Here is a 21,716-nt window from a genome sequence, read left to right on the forward strand (position 1 = left end):
TGCCAAGCAATCTCTCAAGGAAATTTTTGCTTTGACGAGCTTAGACGCATAATGCGCGCGTTTAAAACCCTAAACAAAATATGTAGTTTAGCCCAGAAACACCCAGTCACACTATTTTGATTTAGGAGCGTGTGAGCGCTTATGTATATTTTGCGACCGGCCTATAGCCTTGGTTTTACACAGCCTTATCACCTTTGAACCCCGTTGGCTGATGCACAACGTCAAAGAACCAGAGAGGATGTGGCCTGTGGCAAGTTGCAACAGCGTTCCAGTTAGTAAGGAAATAGTTTAAGTATCGTCATACAGCTAATGATGAATTAGGGACTCGGTGAAAATAATTTCTAAAACAAATAATTCCTTATTTGTGCCCGCCCTGAGATGGCATTATAAAATAATAGTCGAATATAATCAAAGCCACGGCCTCAATGAACAAAAGAACATAATAAAAAGCGCGCCTTACGAATGCGCGACAATTAGGCAACATGTATATGTGGTCGTGGAATGGTTTTTTCATAGATATGGTTTAATCTTCTTCTAGTTCAGTTCTGTCAGCCAACCAGTTGAAACCGCGTATGCATGAAAACAAAAGAAAACTGTGTTCTTCGCAAGTAGGATTTCATTAAAATTACATGGTCTGGTATTATTATCAGAGGCTCCACATACATTGCAAGGACACAGTACGTCGCAGAATTCGAACTTTCTATTTAAAAATGAAAATTTGCGCTATACAGGTAGCAATATTTATCTCAGTAATAATCGGTTTAAATAAGGAGCCTCCCACCTTTCCTATTTTTTCTTTTAGTGCTGACGAATTATCTCGACAATAAACGCTGAAATGTAAAGTGGATTAGATGCCTATAGTTTGTAAACTAGCCACAGCCTTTATCTAGTCTTAGCATTTGCTCAATAGTAATGCCATTTTTTCTTTACTGCAACAAACGGAATTTATTCTTGGCAAATCGAAAAGAAAACCACTGGAATATTTTTTATTACCTTAAGAGATATGAGAGAAATAAATACGTTAGTTCAGATTTTTCGGAGTGCGTTCTCAGCGATGTTTAGGTAGTTTCCGTATTACCCAAATGGTTCTCAGGCCGCAAATGGCCTGCAGTGATATTTAATTTGAGTCTTTTTTCGTAGGTGTGCCACCGAGATGTGGCTTGATATTTTTAGCACCCCAACATATAAACTGTCATGTTAAAATAAAACAAACGTGTGGGCTTGAGATAATCAGATGATAAAAGACCCAGCTGGCACTGCAGTGCATTTGCATAATTTATTAGCAACACGAGATGTGTACAGGGGCTTTATAGAGTTATCGCCGTGCGTAAGGAACAGTGGAGAAACGACAAAAGCGACCAATCTCTTGCACGCGATCGCTGCACCTCTGCTATCGCGCAGAAGCAGATGGTTCATCGACCTGACCCAACACGTGCGAGCCATGTGCAGAGTTTCCGCAACGGCTATGACACAGGCAAGGTAACCTCTTCATGTGACAATGAGATGGGCGTCCTATTAACATAGGCACAAACGTTGATATTACGGTCCGTCTAATAATTTGGTTCATGATGGCAAAACAGCGCGTAATACGAAGGACAAAGAAGGAACACACAGACGAGACGTGCGCTGTGTGTTTCTTCTTTGTCCCTCGTATTACGCGCTGTTTTATCATCATGAACCACTAACTCGCCCAACAAGCATCACTTCTATTTTGTTCAAATGCGTTTGTCGGTGTTGCCTAGCGGTTCAAGCTCGTTCCTTGACCATGGTTCGAGGCAGTCTTCCCAGAGGCTCAGCACGTCTACAGTTTTAGATTTTTGCGCTGCCTTCTTCCTCATTCTTAGCACCTGGTCGGCCGTGAAGTGAGTCTTCCAGTCGCCCACTTGGCCCTTCCTGATCATTGTGGCACCCTCGGAAGGCTTGGCAGTAGCACGATGGCCGGAGAAATCCAGATATAGCTGGGCCCATCGGGGCAGTCTGCAAAGAAGAGGGAGACAGATGGTTAAAACTTTAAGTTGGGCTAGTTGGTAATTTTTTGTTGGAACCGTTAGTGGTAAAAACACAGACACACAGAAAACGAAACACAAGGTATACCCGCTAGACTGCAACTAGTTTTACTGTACAAATACATAACAATATATATGACAATCAATGCACACACGCAGGTGCCTCGTCAATCACACATGGTCTCACCCCCCCCCCCCCCCCCCAACCTCACCCCACCCTCTTTCCTTTGTGGCATGCGATTACGAAAATCACCATTTATTGTTAGGTGAACAACTATTACAGAGTCGCATCGGTTTTCATGCCAAATCTTGACATTTTACTTCCTCTGCCTCTGTTGAATTAGGACCACCTTTCGCCGGCCTATAATAATGCCTCCTGGTGGCAGCATACGTGCGTGCTATCGTCTAGCGCTTTAAGCGATGATGTATAAACTTATTCGCTCAGTACTCAGCCGAAAAGCTGCCGCCCCCGCCGTACACAGCGATCGGAAAAAATCCTGGTTGGTTTGCAGAGCCATTTACGTGACAACCACATGATCTCACGTGAGAATATTAATAAACTCTCCACACTCAAATAAAGCTGTCTAAATGAAGCCGAAATTGGCGAGGAGGTTCTATAGTGGTGGTATTCCAGAAAATCGACGTAATTCAATAAATGCATTTGTGAACATTGGGGTTCCAACCTAGATCATCTGCATGCCAGGTAGGCACGCAACACATAGGCCACGACGGGTATTTGGAACCAGGCTCGTTAAGGGGCACCTAGATGATGCGCTGTAGTGCGTATGACTAACATATTTTCGGGATGTGTATTGACGCCATAGTAATATTGGGTAAAAAACTAAAAGTTCAGCGAGAAAAATGTACAAAATTCGTAATCGTAAAGGCGGGGTTAAAGGCGTTGTCGCATCTACTTCTAAGGCGAAGGTGAAGCACTCGCAAATTTCATTTATATCTTTCTCTTTCGGTCTCGCCCTGACCGCTGCCGAGTATTAAGAGATTCCGGCCGACGATTAGGTGAATGACTGGGGGTTTAAGATAAAGCCTCCTTTCAGGTCATTTGTGATGGGTGCGAATAAAAGTTATTTCTCTCTTACTCTCTTTGTTTGTTTCTTTTTTCTTTCCAAAACTTCGTGAAGGATTATAATTTCTCTAGGCTACCTAACCCTTGGCCGATCTCTAGATGCAGGTATGCGCCATTCATTGTTTGGATCAGCAAGAACTACTATGTACGCCGAAGAACGACGTCTGAGTAGAACCCCACGTCAATGCCCCCCCCCCCCCCCCCCCCCCTCCTCCTTTCCGCTACGAGCGCACCCGTTTTAATATATAAGTTCTGCTGTGCTGAAAGAGCCCAGACACGAACGTCACGCATTGTGCACTGATTGTCAACACTTCCGTCCTACCTGTCCCTTGGAGTGTTGGCCATAAGCTCAGCCTGATACTGTCGTTCGAGGCGGGAGAGTTGGCGGACTCCCTCCACGCTGGATGCTCGGAGCACTTTGTCCAGAGCTTCCCGGTCACGGCGAAGCACTTCCCTGTACTGGGACCCCAAGAAATCTGCGACAGCCAGCACCCACTTCTCGGTGTCTGCTTTCAGGTCTTCGTACCTGGAACAGGGCGCAATGTGAAGCGAAGGCAGTGTTTAAGCTGAAGAGTGGATTCAAACTTTGTTAATATGGTGTTGCACACATCGAACTAAATGTATTGAGAGAAGAATAAATGACAAGACACGAAAGAAGTTAACGAAAGCTCGGAAATAGCAAGCCTCCAGAAATGCGTTTTTTGTCGTAATTCCCAAGACATCACAGCCACGGCCGCAAGGAAATTTCATAATGGGGTGAAGCGCCGTCATATTGGACACTGGGCTGTTCTTGTAGCTAAGGAAAGCGTTGACGAGCGCCCATCCTAACAGCTCAGTCAAAGCGGCGACTTCAGCAATGTAGCATAGGAGACAAGACTTTTACGGAGTTAGGACACTTGTACACAGACAAACACCCTACAAGTTTTAGACAATTCCTCTTGAATTATGATGATAACTAAAAGACTTGTTCGGTGTTTATAGGCGGCTTACCCACGCATATAAGAAAGGTAAATGTTCCGCTAGCAGCTCGCGCTGGGACTACACTGAGCAGGTAAATAATTTTAAACTAATACGCGCTGGTTATTTTCACAAAGGAAGTGTTCTTCTCCTGCAAATGTACTGGTTAGAGCTGAGTTCCTTTTATATGAAAACTTCACTGAGCGAATAGTAAGTTTTCTTCTAGGGTCGAAAGTAGATTCAAAGTGTAACCTAAATAAAACTTTGCATTGTAGATACAGAACATGGAAAAAATTTCAGTACTTGTATCTATGATCTCAGTTCACCTGACAAAAAGGACGTTGGGATCGTTCTTGTGCGGGTACCAGGATAAGAAATGGTCAAAGTAGTCTCCACCGTCGACCTCGCCTTCGAGAAAGAGCTCGAGGAAGTCATCGAAGGTCGCGTGCTCGAAGTGGTATATAGGAAACAGTTTGTAGTGGTGGTAGAAGGAGACGCAACAGTCGAACGGGTTGCGGACTACGTAGATGTACTTCGCTTCTGGGCATATCCGCTCCTGGTCGTACAGCATGTGCGTCTTAATGGCGCTACCTGCGATACAGAGAGTACCGTCCGCATTGTTTATATCAGTAATTAATATGGGGGTAGCTTTCCGATTTTCATTTTATTTTCCCAGTGGGTGAGCTGCCATCACATCTTACTAAAATTAAGGGGGACTTGAGGGGGATAATTATACATGTCCACTCCCATGACTTTATTTGCAAAGACAGAAGCTGAGCTAAATGCGAGTGAATAGAACTGTTAGGAATTTATAAGTTTTATATCTTATACACGCTAAAGATGTCGTGGCGAAGACGCCCAGTTTGATTTAATACAGAAATCGGTAAGCGTTGCAATGATCTGCAGTGGGAATGTTATGTAGGCCTCTATATCTGAAATCCTTGGTAGCGGTGTTTGCTCTTGAGCAAGCGGTTGGTCATTAAATTCGCCTGATAAGGCGCCATGGCATTAAAAGTGAGCTGTACATTTTTGTCCTCCAGAGTTTCTTACTCTGGGGGGGTATGCAAATTCCGCACCACAAGCTAAAATGCAGGAACTTCGGTCTTTAGAATTTGGACAAGGCTCCTTCGGTTTCTCTCTTCAAGTGTCCACTCTAGATTGTTTCGGAAACATGTAAAGTGATCATCCAGGCACACACATCATCAGCGAACTATACAGCAGTAAGAGCGCACCAGGGAAAGATAGAGCAGAGATAGCTTCTACGCCGTGCCTCTCCAGGAAAGGCATGCTCTCGAAGAAGTGCTTGACTGAGGGCGGTGGTTTGCCGAGGCTGTACACATGGTAGAGAATATGCTGCATCCATGTCGTACCGCACTTTGGGTACGTCACCACGTACACCTGGCCAGGCTGGTGCCTGTAGGAAAGGGCTCCACGCAGAATCTCTTCTGGAAAGTGTTCACAGAAGACGTACGACCCCACCCGACGGCTTCTGGGAACTCCTTCCGCCGTCGGTGTGACGTCCTGAGCAAAACATCCAGATCCCGATTGCATACAGCATCATCAAGTAAACAAGGTTTTGGGCAAGTTGATAGCATTATTGATTCACACCGGCAGCGATTAAGCACGAACACAAAGAGAAGGAACACACAAAACACGGACGAACGCTTCGTCCGTGTTTTGTGTGTTCCTTCTCTTAGTGTTTGTGCATAATTTCACTGCAGGTATGAATAAAGATTCATCAAGGTTGGTATGGCACATAGTCCTCTAAATAAAGATGTCATATTCGACACTGGGCTGTAAGAAGCACGTGACAACAACATGTTTGCTGAACCGAAAATGTTACAGGTATGTAGATTCCGCCGCGAAAACCATCTGTTTAGATTGTATGAAAAAAAAGAAGAAAGGATATAAATTGCGCATAGTACTGTGTTGGAGCTCATGTAATGATACAGGACAGCCTGAAAGGCCCTGAAAGTCATATAAATAGCTGAAAGTAACAAGAAAGAAGTTTTTTTATATATGTCCGCATGAGAACTGCTTCGCATCACGCACTCTCACTGCACTTATCGCAGCGCAGTACTTGAGATAATGAGGCTATGGCCACAACAAAGGCAAGTGGGTTGTTATGACGGGCTCTTGGTACGACCATAGACATCTAGATGCCGTCTCCTCGAGCTCTGCAAAATAATGGAATTGAGTAGAAGTCTTTCTGTGACGTACGCTTCGAGTACGCGACCGTTCAGGAGGCAGCAACTACGTGCCTGAATCTTTCTAATGAAGACCCACCGTCGCGACTACGCGAGCACCTGGCACTATACCGCTTTCGGTATTTATGTGCCAGGAGCTTTCACCAGAGAAGCGGGCAATGTACAAAATACTCGGGCAGTGCTTTATAGCACAAGAATTGAACAGAGCTCACATGCGGGCAATATAGCGACGCATTGGTTCGAAAGGTCTACGCGCAGTTCTTCGAGCTCTTGTCAATCACTGAACACATGGTAGCAATAACAATGCAGCCTGGGCACCTGTCTGCCGCGCTCCTAGATGACAGCGGCGATGTTCAGACGCACAATCGTGAACAGATGTCAACACGAGCCTGTCAGGTCGATGACAGTAGACTCTACGCGTGGCTCTTCCAGCTCTAAAGTAGTCAGTTTTGGAATAGTGCTGGAAAATGCTGAGTCGAACTGCAAGTATGCGGAAACCTATTGCACTTTTTCAACTTCAAGAAGCTATACGATACTCATTAGCCCATAATTGGTACAGGTTTCACGACCGCGATTGTGACTTATAGAGAATACCGTGACTGATTACTAATAGTAATAAAACTATTGCTTATAAAGGAAGTAGCATGGACTGACATCCCCTACATGTGTCCCTAGAACATAGAAGAAACATACACACGAGTAGGCAGGCAAATGGATGGGCGAACAAGCGAGCGTGAAGGAAGGCAGGCAGGTTTGCTTCGATAGGTGTTTTGCGGTGACTACTCACTCCTAATTCTTTTTAAACAGCTATACTAGCAACCTTGCAATCTCTCCAATTATTGTAGGAATGAAATTAGGGCACTTCGACGGCCGCCCGCGCGTCTGGCACCGGCCTATTGAGGAAACCTGTACCGGATAGAAATGTGACGCCACCTGGAAGGAGACACACGTACTGTACCCTTCTCCTCATGACATATCTTTGATATCTGGCGCATATTAATTAAAAAGATTCCCAGAATGGTGCGTTTGCAGCTAAACAGCGCAGTGGAGATTATAGAGCCCCTAGTTAATAAAATCTCGAGGTGGCCAAAGGGGAAATCTCTCCACGTATTTGGAGCAGTGGGGGTTATAAGGCGGGTCGCAATGTAAGATCCTTAAGTGAACAGTGCGAGCTGGGGCTTGTAAAAGGACGGCGCATATTTGGACTCCTCTGCGAAAACATTCACATGGAGTGTTGTTTTGATCAACTGGAGTGGTTTAGGAGGTAGCATGAGGAAGTTTAATCCAGTCATATGTGCCTTGAAAACTGTCTCCGTAAAGATATAGTCGCTGCTAGCAAAATATGGTTGCGTAAAGGATTTCGTGGCCGGTATGGGTCCGTAAGCAAGTTTTAGTAGAAAAAAAGCAACACCAGCAATAAGCCACAAACTCCGTAATTTCATGACAGGCTCTTTCAGTTTTATTCTTCACGTGTTTGCTAGCTCTTGGCCGTTTTTCGACCATGGCGTCCCATTTCAGAATACGGCCTGGCGAGGAGTACTAAATGAGAGAAAAACAAAGAAACGAAAAAGTAAAGACCAATTAAATTCTTCTACAGATATTTCTGTTTTGTTCCCGTAACTTTACATTTGTACAAATAGCAATCATACTGTCTATTCGAATGAAACGGCCGCTGAACAACCTGAAACCTGCTTCGCAGTTGGCGCTGTTGCTGTGACACATTTTAAAACATCCGCGTATGACGTCAGGTAACCGATTATTATTTGCACACATATCCTTCGGTACTCTTTTTCGTTCCCTAAAAAGAGAAAAACGAATACAATTAAGAAAAATGACGATGATGACGAATTTTCATTTCGCGAGCACAGCTTTGGTGGAAAACCGCCCTGGCTCAAGCTGCCATAGTCTAGACAAAATGGAGTAGCGTTGTAAGTTGGGTAAGTTGGTACATGCGCCCCCAGACAACCTAAAAACCGGGAAGCATAGCTTCAGTGCGAGATAATTAATACTCTCGGTGTGTTTACGACGGCTAATAACTGTTGCGTAGCTCTCTTTGCTTTTTCGACTGTGCCCGATCGTTGCGTTGACAGAGCGCTCGTTACACAGCCATTTCACAGCGTTTTGCTCGCGGATGCGGTCTCGCACGGCCGGGCAATGCGTCGCAGTTTTCTTATCGCGGGTATCTGAAATGACACGCTAATCTGCTTTAGCACGCGCCTCACGTGAGTACCATCCGAAGACTGCGGATCTAGCAAAGTATTATTATGGGCAGTGTGGTGCGCTTCCAAAGTGAATTACCCAGGAAGGCACGTGTATTATGGTGTACTCAAGGAAACAAAACGAATAGCAAGGCAGAAGCGAGCAAGTGGAGTCGGTAGATTAGAGAACGGATACGATTGTCACATAAAATTTTTATGTTCTCAACATTTTCCTTACGCTTCGGCTCTGTACGCCGATGGGCCTTTTCAAAAAAATATCTCGGCGTCCTGCTCCTACACTGCTCTGGAGATCATACATTCTGACGATGCGTGGGTATAGAGTTGAGCATTTTTTGAGCACGAAAACATTTGCCTGCAATTGATTTCAATGCAGTATGTGATCTCGTAATAGCGAAGATTGTTGACTTGTGATCTGCAAAAATAAAAAAAAAGAAGTAAGCATGTTTAGCTAACTAGAAACACTGTTGCGTCGACGCAAAATGTCGAGTGATAAACGCCAAGGAAGTCAGTCGATCTATTTTGTCTGCTGTCGCACTTCAGAATGTTCCGCGTAGTTTGTGCTCCCGCTGCACTGCATTCTTTAAAGTCATGTAATCTTTAGATCCTGTATAGAAAATGTTCCTCTTGAATACCATATCATTTAACGCATGAACTAAATGGATGGTACCTGGGCCGTATTGCCCCGGAGTGACACGGTCTTTAAGGGACGACGTTGTAGTAAAGACCGAGCAACCTGATATGCATCACAGTGAGCTGATATGGCGAGCAGAAAATGCGCGACAGCTTAGCACCCACTTCCGGATTCCCGCTTTAAGAAAATTGCAACGCGTTGTCCGGTTGTACGAGATCGCATCCGCGAGCAAACGCAGAGAAACGCCTACGCTACGAGCGCACTGTCTACGCGGCTATCATTCAAAAGAAGCAGTTAAAGAGCTATGCACAATCTATCGCAGCCATCGTAACGTACCAAGAACATCATCTCACGCCCAATGATCACCGCTTCGCGGTGTTAGTGGCGGTCCAAGTGAGGGTGTCGAACCGGAATTTTTTCGGGGTTAGATTCAGGTTCACGCCTTTCGGGTTCGGGCTCGGATCCGGAGATACCTTTCGTTCCGGTTCGAACCGGTTCGACCTTGCCCGAACCAGATGAAACGGGTTCAGAAAAGAAAACTTCGATATATTTTTCATTCCACTTTTTAATAGTGAGTTTTCTTCACTGTACCTATATATAAAAAAGCTATTCATATAGTAGTCCGACTTTTGTTTTTATCGTGAGATGTGACGGGCTCCACCTAGTTGTACAGACCCCATAAATGTTTACTATGAGCGACTGACGATTTGAGCAGGGTGGGGAAAAAATAAGGATGATTTTTCATTGGCACATCAACTAAAGCTCTCTCGCGCCGAAACAAAGTTAAATAAAAATGATTTTTCTGCTGAGCTTTCCGGGTACACAAAATTTCACACAAATTTTATTTTAGAGTGAAAACTTCGCTACTCCATGTACAGCAATGTTTCGACTGACTCTAACCAAATGACTTTGAAATCAGATCAAGTTTGAACCAAGCACACCCAATGAATGACGTTTTATGTACCATATGTATGACTATACATTGCACAGCATGCGGACGTATTTGCATTTCGAGTTTCTACGGAGGTGAAGCGCAAATACACCTGTGTGTTGTGGCCCGAAAGAAGCTGACAAAAGATTTCTGTGTTAGCATCTAGAGTATGAAAGCTCTCGATTTAAAAATGTGTCGAAGGCAACCAGAGACATTGGAACGGCCGCGAATGTTATTGTGTTGGTGCGCGCATAATTGTTCCTGAGTTGTACACGAGCTGTCACTCATGTTTAATAATATGCGTGCTATAATCAAAATAAGACAACCTATGTAAACAGGACAAGCACGCAATTACAATTATTCTCGACCTTACCTATCCAATGGTATATATATATTGATGTGGTAGCGTAAGGTTCAATTTTTTATCACTATCAAGTAACTAACCAGAATTAATTACGACGCGTAATTAGCGAATAAATTGGGTTTAGAAACTGAAATTTTGGCGCTTGTCATATGTACCTGGGTTATTTTGTTCTTTTTTGTAGTTGCGGTGCTTGTTCGATGACAAAAGTGCTATACTACGAACAAGCGTAGTTGACTTCACTATTAGCCGGTACGGTGATTGCGCCGACATTTTATTTCTCTTTTAATAACGAGTTTACAAAAAGGAGGCTTGTTTCTGGCGTCTGTTCTGCGTCGATTAATTTAAACGTATAAGAGAGAATAAAGAGAAGGGAAGTGCTGTCATTGGTTTATTACATCGTTGAAGCTAGCGAGAATGAAAAACGCGGTCTCATTGCACGTTGTTTTTTATTTGAAAACCCCGATTTCTGCGAATGTATCACCATCCCTAACTCAGTTATCATTATATCTTTATCTGAAGGTTCATGGCTGCACATTTGCCACGTCGCCGCTTACCTGTATTTGCATTTGTCGACTCAAAGTTATTATAGCGTTGGAGTGGTCGAGTGTCAATATGCGCGCATAGCTTTAGCAGGCGTTTCCTGCACTGAAAAGATAATACAGTATGTAACACTTGAGGTTCTCGGGTCTTCAAAAAGAAAAAAAAAAGAATTCCCATAATACCCTGCAGTTCTGAAATTTAATGATCGAAATAGCTAATCATAGACTTCAAGACTCAGGTAAGACTGAATCTCGAGCAATTCGGAAATAACCTCGAAGAAAATTCACGCTTAGATAGATGAATTTATTAAAAGGAAAAGCCAGAGAGGTTGGCCGGAATAATTCCAATCCGGCCTGCTACTCTGCACTGGGGAAGGGGAAGGAGAGAAGAAAGAAGATCATGATGGGTGACGATGTGGGAGAAGGCATATAAAATACATATCTACAGGCACAGTGGCTTGCTTTACAAGCGAGCGCGAATCAAGTCCGCTGGCGCACAAAAAAAAAAAAAAAAAAAAACGGCAAAGAGCACGCACTGCCTGGACACCCTTCCCCTTGTCCTGCCAAGCGCCCAGGAGCAGTTCCTCCGACAGAAGCCTCTTGTCCAAACGCTTGAAGGAAGCGGCTAGCACACGTCGTTCGCACGCATACGCTAGGCACACCAATAATATATGGTCCGCAGTCTATGGGATGCCACAATTTGAACCTTCCGACGAGTCCACCTGTCCACTTAAATGTAAGTACTTGCGCGTGAAAGCCACATTTAAAAGAAGTCTATGTAGCTGACTACCACATTTGTGCCAACCGATAAAATGATGGAATGTGCCGGAAAGTCGTGAGACACCGCTGTGTGTGCCGCAGCTCAGATGCATCTGACAGCGCTTTGATTTCGGACTATTTGAAAGGCAGCGTTTAATTTCTTTTGTGCATTTATCACATATTTGTTTACCCTGGGGAAGTGACTGGTCTTTTAACATCGATCAGAAACATTCTCCTCAACAATTCCCTACAATCAATCCACGCTTGGTGTATGACCTGGGGAATGAAACTTAACGCAGATAAGACCAAAAGCATCACATTCACTAATAAGAAGCAGCCTCTAAGTTTTACATACACACTTGGTGACACACAGGTTAAAAAATATGATCAGGTGAAGTATCTGGGACTCATCCTAACATCTAACCTGCGCTGGGAGCCCTACATCAAATCTATTTGTTCTAAAGCTGAAGGTAAACTACATTATTTAAGGAGAAAGCTCCGTAACACGCCGGCCCATATTAAACTCAATGCCTATAAAACTCTTATAAGACCAACCCTAGAATATGCAGATATAGTCTGGAGCCCTCATCAAAAAAATTTAATCAACAAATTAGAGCGCATCCAAAAACTAGCAGTGAGGTTTGTCTATTCAAAGTATTCACGCCAAATTAGCGCTACCAGTCTAATAATTCAGTCAAATTTACAAAGCCTGTCACAGCGAAAAATCATTTCAAGATTAAAGTTTTTGTTCCAACTTCTTCACGGCCACTTCAAAATAACCAATTCACAATACTTACACCCGCCTTTCAAACACTCGTCTAGAACTAACCATAGTAAAGCACTTCGTCAACCGGTCAGCCGTGTAAATATCCACAAGTACTCCCTGTTTCCAGATGCTACATCATATTGGAATAAATTATCTGAAGATGCGGTGAAGTGTACGTCCGTGGAAATGTTTCTTAATTATATCGAAAAAATTGACTTTTCTGTTTAATTCTCTCCTACACTTTCTTTGTGTGTGGATCAGAGAACATCTCTGTATTTTTTGTTTTTACTCTGTTTGAGCACAGTGATGCATTGTAAACACTCCTGCATGGGCCCGAAAAGGGCCTGCAGTATGTTCAAATAAATAAATAATAAACGCGCTGTATGTGAAACCTTCGTTAACACGCGTCGATAACGGTCGGAATACAGAGCGTGTGTCTTTATTTTGACTCAATAAATGCGTATATCGTTGCGGCTTATGCCATTACATCAACCAAGAAGTCTAAATTAGGAACGTTGGCAGGAGAGCATGGCGATGGCGGTTGCCTCGGCTGTCGTGCTTAGAGCGATCGAGTCGTGTCCAACGCATTCGGCTGCTTAGTTCTAGGGAATCGAATTAGATCCCGGCTATGGCAATCACATTTTTATGAGTACGCATAGCACTAATACCTTTGCTTTGTGAGTGCCAAGAACAGATCCTATAAGGAAACGAAATTAAGGCCGTGCTGTTTGAGAACGTAAATTGGGCAAAATGGCTTGGCTTGCGGGGTTTAACGTCCCAAAGAATAAGAGGCGCCGTAGTAGTGGACTCCGGAAATTTTGACCACCTGGGGTTCTTTAACGTGCACTGACATCGCACAGTACACGGGTGCCTTGTCTTACGCCTCCATAGAAAAGCGGCCACCGAGGCTGGGATGCAAAATATTTTTATTTTTGTGCTGCTAGGATTGGAAGCACAACTCAGAAGAAAGGTTTAGAGGTGCATTCTTGTATAGTTGGCATGTTCTGCATGATCACAGAAATAATGTAAATACAATGGACTCACCTGTTCTGGCATGTCCGACCACTCAAGGGTGGAGATTCACCACACAAAGGGTTGCCGGGAAATGCAAATGAAATGTCCTTGTAGTGACGCTCAACGCCACCGCATGTAGTGACGGAAAAGACAGATAACAACACGGACTGGCGTTCTGCTACGAGGTTGACTTACCGCGTGTGACGTAGTCACAGGCGCTAATATGATCGCCTGGAAAAACGTGACGGCGGGCGTAGTTCAGTGAAGGGAAAATAACGCCATTGCGACAAACAGCGGTGGCGAGGTACCAGGGGGTGAAGGGCAGGGAATTAGCGGAGCCCTTAGTTTATCCTGCAAAATATACGCACAAAAGGCAACAGCGCGAAGTTTGTAACCAGAAAAAAAAGTAGTAACAACAGGCAAAATTACTCTGTATATGATCCCTGAAGAAAACACGAGCCCTGTGCAATCGCACGTTTCAGTAAGGGGCCTGAAACTACATCCCTACCGCTGGACCCCGAGCTAGCAGTTGCGAGACAGAACGTGCGGCACTAAACGGAAAAGTGGACCGAAGGTGTCGTCGCTTGGGTTCCATTCACGCATTTGGTCCGCGTCCAAAACATTTCGTAACACTTGCAGCGTCTCGCGCTCCAGCTTTAAAGATAACGCCTAGTTTGAGCCACGTGGCTCTAGGGCTCTTGCATGTCTGCATGCAGAGTAATTAACATTATGCCTTTGGTCAGAAGCTGCGTCACATGTTCGCGAGCAATTCACACCTTGCGCAACAAGCGACGTCTGAAGCGTATGTTTTGACTTAGGGCCTCGTGCCTCACGGCTGCCCTTAGCACTGCGTTCCCACTGTTCACCCAGACATACACGCAGAGAGCAAGCGTAACTAGGTGAACGAACATTAAATGAATCGAACGAACAAAAAGCAAAAACTACAAGAACAAAATGCCAAGTACAGTTGCGTGACGCAATAACCTCACGCAGTGTTCATCATACGTCATAGAAGAATAATACAAATATCATGCGTTATAAGATGCCATACACGATGTACAAGGCATGACATTTTATGACCAAGGCTGTATGAGGTTGCTGCATCGTACAACTTTCTCCAATACGGTCTGAGCATAAACACAGCTATAAAAACCAGCAATTACAATGCCACTCAGTAAAGTTGGCCCTGAGCGCAGATCGCATGTTAGTGCCTAATTTGCTGCTTTATATTAAATGACAAAATATATTGGTTTCAAGCTGGGGTTTGATAGTTATGGTCGCAGATGGCGCGCTCGCTTTGAGTGCCGCTGTGACAGTCGACGTGCAAATAATGGCTTTTGTATCGGGCTTTGTAAGTTCCACTTCGTTAAGCATGCAGACCATAGATGTACAGCGCACTTGTGTCTCGACTAAAGACGGCGCAGTGTCTTGCAGTTATTGATATCACAACGAGCTTCGGTATATATCTACCCCGAAATATCTTATAAGAAATCCCACCGATTCCGAACAGTAAAACCGGGAAAGAAAGCCACGCACAAATACATAACCGTTGTCAGCTCATACTTGAAGACACCAACAAACGCACGCACGCACGCACGCACGCACGCACGCACGCACGCACGCACGCACGCACGCACGCACGCACACACACACACACACACACACACACACACACACACACACACACACACACACACACACACACACACACACACACACACACACACACACACACACACACACACACACACACACACACACACACACACACACACACACACACACACGCACGCACGCACGCACGCACGCGCGCACACACACACACACACACACACACACACACACACACACACACACACACACACACACACACACACACACACACACACACACATATATATATATATATATATATATATATATATACACGTACATGTATACGTACATACATACATACATACATACATACATACATACATACATACATACATACATACATACATACATACATACATACATGCATACATACATACATACATACATACATACATACATACATACATACATACATACACATGTTGAACGATTCGTGGAACGTGAAAGCTATGGTTTTATTCCGTGGCAGCCTGTAGAAATAAATACCTGTATGCCGCGTCTGCCAGTTACACCATTACAAGGGCAAGCTGGAAGGGCTGAACTACTGGTACCATAGTAAAAGAGCTTTTTAACATTGAAGGTCGCTACACGTTCTACCACGGCAGACCTGAACGTAAGGACAATCCTGATCCAACTGGTCGGCGTAAAAGCATTTGCAACTGGTTATCTTGACAGACGATTTGACGTCGTCAATCAACATACTATCGTTCGAAAGCGTCCAAATGTCGACAGTCCATTCACATCTAAAGACTTCCCGACCTAATTTCGGGAGTGGGCAACCAAAATTCCGGGGCTGGGTGAAGTTTATTTTAGCGGTAGGCCAAGTCAGTTTCAAACGTTGGTTCATTTAATTTCGGAATTGCACAAAGTGAATTCTGGGATTGGGCCAAGTTGATTAGTCGAACAGTGTCTCAACTTTGAGGCACATTAAAAGGCAAATGCGATAGCGATGTGTTTGGATTCATTGTGCACAGATAAAAGTAGATGAAGGCGGTGACATGGAATGCACAGCCCTAGAGAGTGGCAGTACAAAACGTGAGGTGATTGCCTGTGGCGATAACTACGGGTACTAAATTTCAAGAGAAATATCTAAATTCAAACCGTTCTGCTTTGACGTTCTTCTTTCCCTGAGCTCGGCAGTGGTTCCCACGAAATTTGTGGCTGAGGCTGACAGTATTAAGCTGAGCTTTCACAAAAAAAACGGGACTAATGCATCCACTACAGCATAAAGTCGATATAAGCTAGATAATCGCTGCTGCGCGCGCCCTTCATTAGAGGGCGTTGATGACTTTGTCGTGTCCGGAATTGTAAAGTACGCTGATAAATTATTCTAAGGGATGCGTTGAAAATGTTTCGCTGGAGAAAGCGTGCGAAGAGGACAGGCAATGGCCGCCACGATGCTATATATGCCGCAGCAGCGGCACGCTCCACCAAGAGCAACGACTCAGTCGTCGCTTCCGTATCCTCGGTCCGGGGCACGGCCCGCGGCCTGCTATTGTCTCCATTGAGATGTCACCGGGCGTCGCGGCCGAAGTCGGGGCGGCAGATGGCGGACCCCCGGCGTGCATCAGTCGGACACTTGGATGCGCCAAGGCTCTAGGAATGTCCCAAACCTGGTAGCATAACGAAGGTCGGAAGCTCGCGCAGAGCACGCGTCACTACGACACGACGGTACTGAGCTGCAGTCAGCAGCTTGGTCGCCGACGGAGCCAAGTCAGAGGAGCGAGACGCGATGCAGACCCCACTGAAGAGAGCAGTTGCGGTGTTCGCGGTGGTGTTGATTATGTCTGCCGTGGCGATGATCGCGGTTGGCAGCCATTGGCACGGACGCCTTTCGCCCTACTCAAAATTCTACAGAGGCCGCCTGGGAATGCCCATCATCCTGATCGTAATGGGCGTACTGTCTTTCCCGCTGACCCTGCTGCTGGTGCCAGGCTTGCGGCGCGATGACCACCGGTCGTTGTACTTGTTCGCCGGCATCCTAGCCTGCATGGTGGCCTGTGAGATCGCCTGTGCCATCGCATCGTTCGAATATCGGCACGTGATCGGCCCCGCGGTGCGCGATGTCGTCATCCGAGACCTGGACGGCTGCCAGGGCACCGGGCTGGACTTTGCCCAACGCACCCTATTCTGCTGCGGTGGTCCGAACGGCGCGCACGACTATCGTGCGCGTGGTCTTCCCGTGCCGCCATCCTGTTGCCCGAACGGTTGCCAACGCTACGGCGAGCACCGCGCCTCCTGCGACTATCGGCTCAGGGGACTCTTCAACCGCGCCATGATTGACGTGGGCTCTACGGCGATCGCGCTGCTCATCATCCGCTCTATGGGTGTGCTGCTGGTTTGTTGGCAGGCATACAGGGTGTCCATCGACAACGCCGTCGTCTACACCGTTAATCAGTAAGGCGATGTATAGGACACAGGAGACTTCGCGACAACCAAGCGTGGAGCCCGTTCATGACTGACATGGGATGCGCTGTGGAAAACTTCATCACTTGCTGTGGTCTCTGCACTCTCGGCATTTCATTGTGCGACGGCATATTGCGAATGGTGTGCGGCTGAGGGCTGGGTCACCTGTTCCACAGCGACCAAACGTGATTCAACGTTATGAAATTCCAGAGTACAAGCAGTCTACATTATACGTTATAATGAACCGTGCACAATCTTCTATTTGCCAGTGCATAGAGGTCTCAAGTGGGATTACTATAGTTCTTAGCACTTGCCAAGTGTCCGGAGAAACATTTTAGCCTTTATTTTCATTTGCTATGTCGATGTGACATTTGTACATTTCTTCTCTGCCTTTAAACAAGCGAGTGGCGAACACAAACTTACAGCAACAGCGCATGATCAAGTGCAGGGCTCTAGAATTCCAATTGTACTAATGCCAATATTCTTCCAATTCATTAAAAGCCAGACTTTTTGTGGCCTCTGGTGCACTATAGTTGAAGTTGCGCATGTACTGTCCTCATATGCGAGTACCTGCATAAACCTAAAAAGGTCGGCCACAATATATTCTTCAAGGTTTCGTTGCGTTTTTGGTGCTGTTAACTAGCCAGCATGTTTGCGGCTTATGGGATGTGAAATTTTGGACCAGGAAAGTCATTACCGTCTGTAGGATAGAAAACTGGGTGAGTTGGAGCCGGCGCCGTATTGTACGTCTCACTTCTACCCTGCGTTCGTGTTTTTTCGCGCTGTTAGACCATGTCTGATTAGTAAAGTTATGACTTACAGGGATTCATTTCAATGCGTCGTATTCCTTTTGGCGCAAGAATCGCTGTTCGACAGCTGCATCGTTCGTGTCCTGAAATACATATGCTTTGGAGTATCCATTTTTCACCACTTGAGCGCATACCGCACTGTTGATGTCACCCTCAGCCTTCCTCTACTTTGGAAGCTCCTTTTGGGGCCACGCCAGGTCTACATCCGCAGACAGCCTCTTTCGAGCGTACTGTAACGCCGCCTCGTCGATACCTGTACTGCGGTAAATCACCTGTGCGCTCGTAGGTATTGCAAAGGAGCATACAGCCACATCGTCCATACGCGCTCATTGCACCTTTCCACCAGGCATGGCTTCTAGATGGTGTGCGAGCTGAGATTTGACTTACAGCTAGATTGTTGTCTAGGAGTGCCTGGTGATTGCAGTAATAGGTTTGTCCTTTTCAAGTCAAAGTGATACGGACGCGAAAGTGTAACCTACTGAGTAGTCGCTCAAAGTAAACGAAGATTTAACAACAGTTATTGCGTTTATATCTTATTCTGAAACCTTTTCTAGTGCGTTCAAGTGGAAAAAGGAACAGGTGTTCTCACGTGCCACGGACCATGGCTTGAGTACATTCGGCTTCTACCCTCTTCCCTTTAATGCCGCCATCGGGGTTCACCTCCGTAAATATTGAGGGCTTGGACACTGCCCCTGGTGAAAGTTAAAGATGAAGCGGATGCTGGATGATATGGTTTATATTTTCTTTTGTGAAGTCTGATTCAAGTGTTGCGCCGAGTGATGTTGGGTAGTCATTAAGAAATAACTTAATTCCCTCATTCCTTCCTTGCGCAATATACCATTTGCTAACCTCCCCAAGAAACAAAAACTGTCTAATGTTTTCGCGCTGGTCTAATATACCCTTACGCAACAGAGTTCAATATGGTGACGGACAACTTTTAACTGTTGAAGTTTTCAATTGTAACTACAAATGAGGAAACTTGAAATACCGGGCAAATACAATGGTTGTTTGACAGGGATCGTACTGTCTGTTCTAAATTAGTTTTCTTTCAGCTTTTTTGATGTGAAATATCGTTCCGGAGGTTTTGTGTTAGAACGAGGGATTGTACGTTTTCGCACTATTTTTTGATTTTGACCAGTGATACATCATTGATACCATTCTGCACAAGCTAGCCAATAAAACCGCTGTTTTAAATTTATTTCGTTTATTGTTTTTTTTTCACGAGCTTTGTATTGCTCCTAAAACCAACGTTGTCACATGCTTTAAACGTTTCAACATTATAGGTGACAAACGCTCCCTGAAAAAAAAAAAAAAAGACAACATGAGCCCAGGACGCCCTCTTTCTGTGATAAATATAAGTTCAGCGGAGCATTTATTATTAGCTGTTAAAAACAGCCACAAAGGCCGCATTGGCGAATCATAAAGTCATAAAATGTGACACTGGCACTGAAGCGGCTCGTTCTTTCGCGTTAGTTTGCCTAAACCCACGATAAAGTTTACCCAGTTGTACATTGCACAAAACTTTGCAGGAATGTGTTCCTAAAGAATTGAAGATACCACCCAACATAAGTGAACAGCATCGAAATGCTTATATGCAATGTCCATCCTCTCTTATTCATCTTCTATTTGTTTTTGCCCGTTTGATTTCATCAGTAAAATTTTCTTTTTCATTATTAGCATTGCGTACAAGAAAACAGCATGACAAGTAGAAAATGAAGGAGGTAAGGCTGTTAATTAGTTTGTCTGTAGCAAATTCAATTCTAAAATGGGTTGGCAGCCAGAAAGACGCCAAGAAAACGCACAACTGCACCCGCATGCATGAGCCCATGTCTTGCGCAGTTATTTGATGCGATAATGTTTTATATGCTTAAATGTAAACGTCCATGCCCATATCCGTATTGTCACCGATAAACCTGGCAAGCAGCAGAACAATACAGCTGGTCTTTGATGAGACTAAACTCGCTGAACCGAGAGCTCATGCCAGAGACGAAGACGGCGCTCGCCACGCGCCAATATATGGTTCGGCCACATAATGGCGCTAGAAGAGTGACACAAGTGTGGTAATAGCATACTTTTTGCAGGGTAATTCCTCGAACAGCACTGCAAAACATGACTCTCCAGGTAAGGGTATAGAGTTCGACGTTTCTAAGCTCGGCCAGAGTTTCTCATCCTCTTCGCTGCATCACAGGCCTGAGTTTGACAGGTCAGTAGCCACATGGGGACAGAGGGTCAATGGTTCATTTGAGCACCCATATAGGAGGTTGCGTTCAATTACTACACCAGGGTAACTAAGTTCTGTTCTTGTGAGGAGTGCGTTTTCGGCGCTCGTTACCGCACTTTTTCGAATCCGATGGAGAACTGAGTGGTACCGGGATTCGAAATACTGTCCTCTTGCATGCGAGAAGGACATTGTACCGGTACTTCGCCACTTATGCACACGGGAATCAGCTAGGGAAGGCGCAGACGAACGCCATCAAAGCTATCGAATAATACTCCTAAAAACGTGGTTCAAGTGTTCACCGGTCTGTTGTATCGCCGACATCTTCCATATCACTGAAGCTAGCTCAAACACTTTCGCTTTGTGAAAATGGCTTGCAGAATACTGAATGTTCGTACGAGTTTTCAAGTTGCACATAAAGCTTTTCATGGCCCCTTTAAATATAACAGGGATGGGAAAGAAGTGTTTATGTGCCATGTCGTATCGCAACTACATGGGAATGAACAAATAAAAACAGTAAGCATGGTTTTTAATATTTTGGCCTCTGATTAATCACACACTGAGGACACGGTCAAATGGTGTTCAGTTTGTGGCAAGTTTGCCTATCATCAGCCTGCTGAGGCATTCATGATGATTGTGCCATTATAGGCGCATCTGGTTTCGGGCTGGTGTAGATCAGTACCCGTACGTCTGATATTCGTAGCCGCCACATTTAATGCATTATGCAACTACACAGTGGTGGAACAACTAGAAGATACCAGTTCTCGAGCGGCAATTTCAAAAGTGTTCATGTGTGCACGCCTAGGATTCCAATGTAAATGTGCTTTGATAATGGACACCAGTTTGTATGTAGCAAGGTCTTGGTATTTCCAAGGCTCATTGTAACCTCATTAACGCTAATTCCAACTTAACAAGTTTTGTACGGTTTTGCCAGAGAACGCGCATATTGTGAAAAGTGCACACAAGAAGATTGTCTTCTTATAATAGCTGTAGGTTAGCTTGCTGTTAAACCTACGCGAGAGCTACTTGTATGAACGCGCTTAGGTAAGGCTTGAAAGTACAGACATGATAAACTACTATGTGAAAACGTAGTGGCTTACTCTATGGTTTCAGCTTTATGTATGCCATAGGGGGCACTTTTGACAACTAA

General features: G+C 44.9%; 2 protein-coding genes across 3 annotated transcripts; one reads left to right on the forward strand and one right to left on the reverse strand.

Annotated features, from left to right (window-relative positions):
• Positions 1-1,258: 1,258 nt before the first annotated feature.
• On the reverse strand, positions 1,259-14,064 carry LOC146175992 (amine sulfotransferase-like). 2 transcript variants are annotated; one of them, XM_084580893.1, is made up of 5 exons: positions 13,508-14,064; positions 5,280-5,568; positions 4,374-4,638; positions 3,413-3,616; positions 1,259-1,977 (listed from the first exon to the last, which is right to left on the reverse strand). In XM_084580893.1, exons 1-5 carry the CDS (start codon positions 13,517-13,519, stop codon positions 1,716-1,718), a joined length of 1,032 nt encoding a protein of 343 aa, XP_084437019.1. In that variant the 5' UTR covers positions 13,520-14,064; the 3' UTR covers positions 1,259-1,715. The 2 variants fall into 2 exon arrangements, with proteins under 2 accessions (XP_084437019.1, XP_084437020.1); XM_084580894.1 differs by lacking the exon at positions 13,508-14,064 and adding an exon at positions 10,954-11,047.
• A 2,801-nt stretch (positions 14,065-16,865) lies between these two features.
• Positions 16,866-17,534, forward strand: LOC146175993 (uncharacterized). The gene has a single exon (XM_084581234.1). It carries the CDS (start codon positions 16,866-16,868, stop codon positions 17,532-17,534), a length of 669 nt encoding a protein of 222 aa, XP_084437360.1.
• Positions 17,535-21,716: the final 4,182 nt, after the last annotated feature.

Source organism: Amblyomma maculatum, chromosome 10, assembly GCF_055883805.1.
Source record: "Amblyomma maculatum isolate TAMU_Amacu chromosome 10, ASM5588380v1, whole genome shotgun sequence".
Classification (NCBI taxonomy): domain Eukaryota; kingdom Metazoa; phylum Arthropoda; class Arachnida; order Ixodida; family Ixodidae; genus Amblyomma; species Amblyomma maculatum.

What these genes read in the sequence shown, in the direction of transcription:
- LOC146175992 (XM_084580893.1), bottom strand. An exon ending in CCCAACGTCCTTTTTGTCAG is followed by an intron (nt 3,617 to 4,373) that starts GTGAACTGAGAT and finishes GCCCTGTTCCAG; the next exon opens with GTACGAAGACCTGAAAGCAG. An exon ending in GCCAACACTCCAAGGGACAG is followed by an intron (nt 1,978 to 3,412) that starts GTAGGACGGAAG and finishes TCTTCTTTGCAG; the next exon opens with ACTGCCCCGATGGGCCCAGC.
- LOC146175993 (XM_084581234.1), top strand. Translation starts at nt 16,866, where the DNA reads ATGCAGACCCCACTGAAGAGAGCAGTTGCGGTGTTCGCGGTGGTGTTG.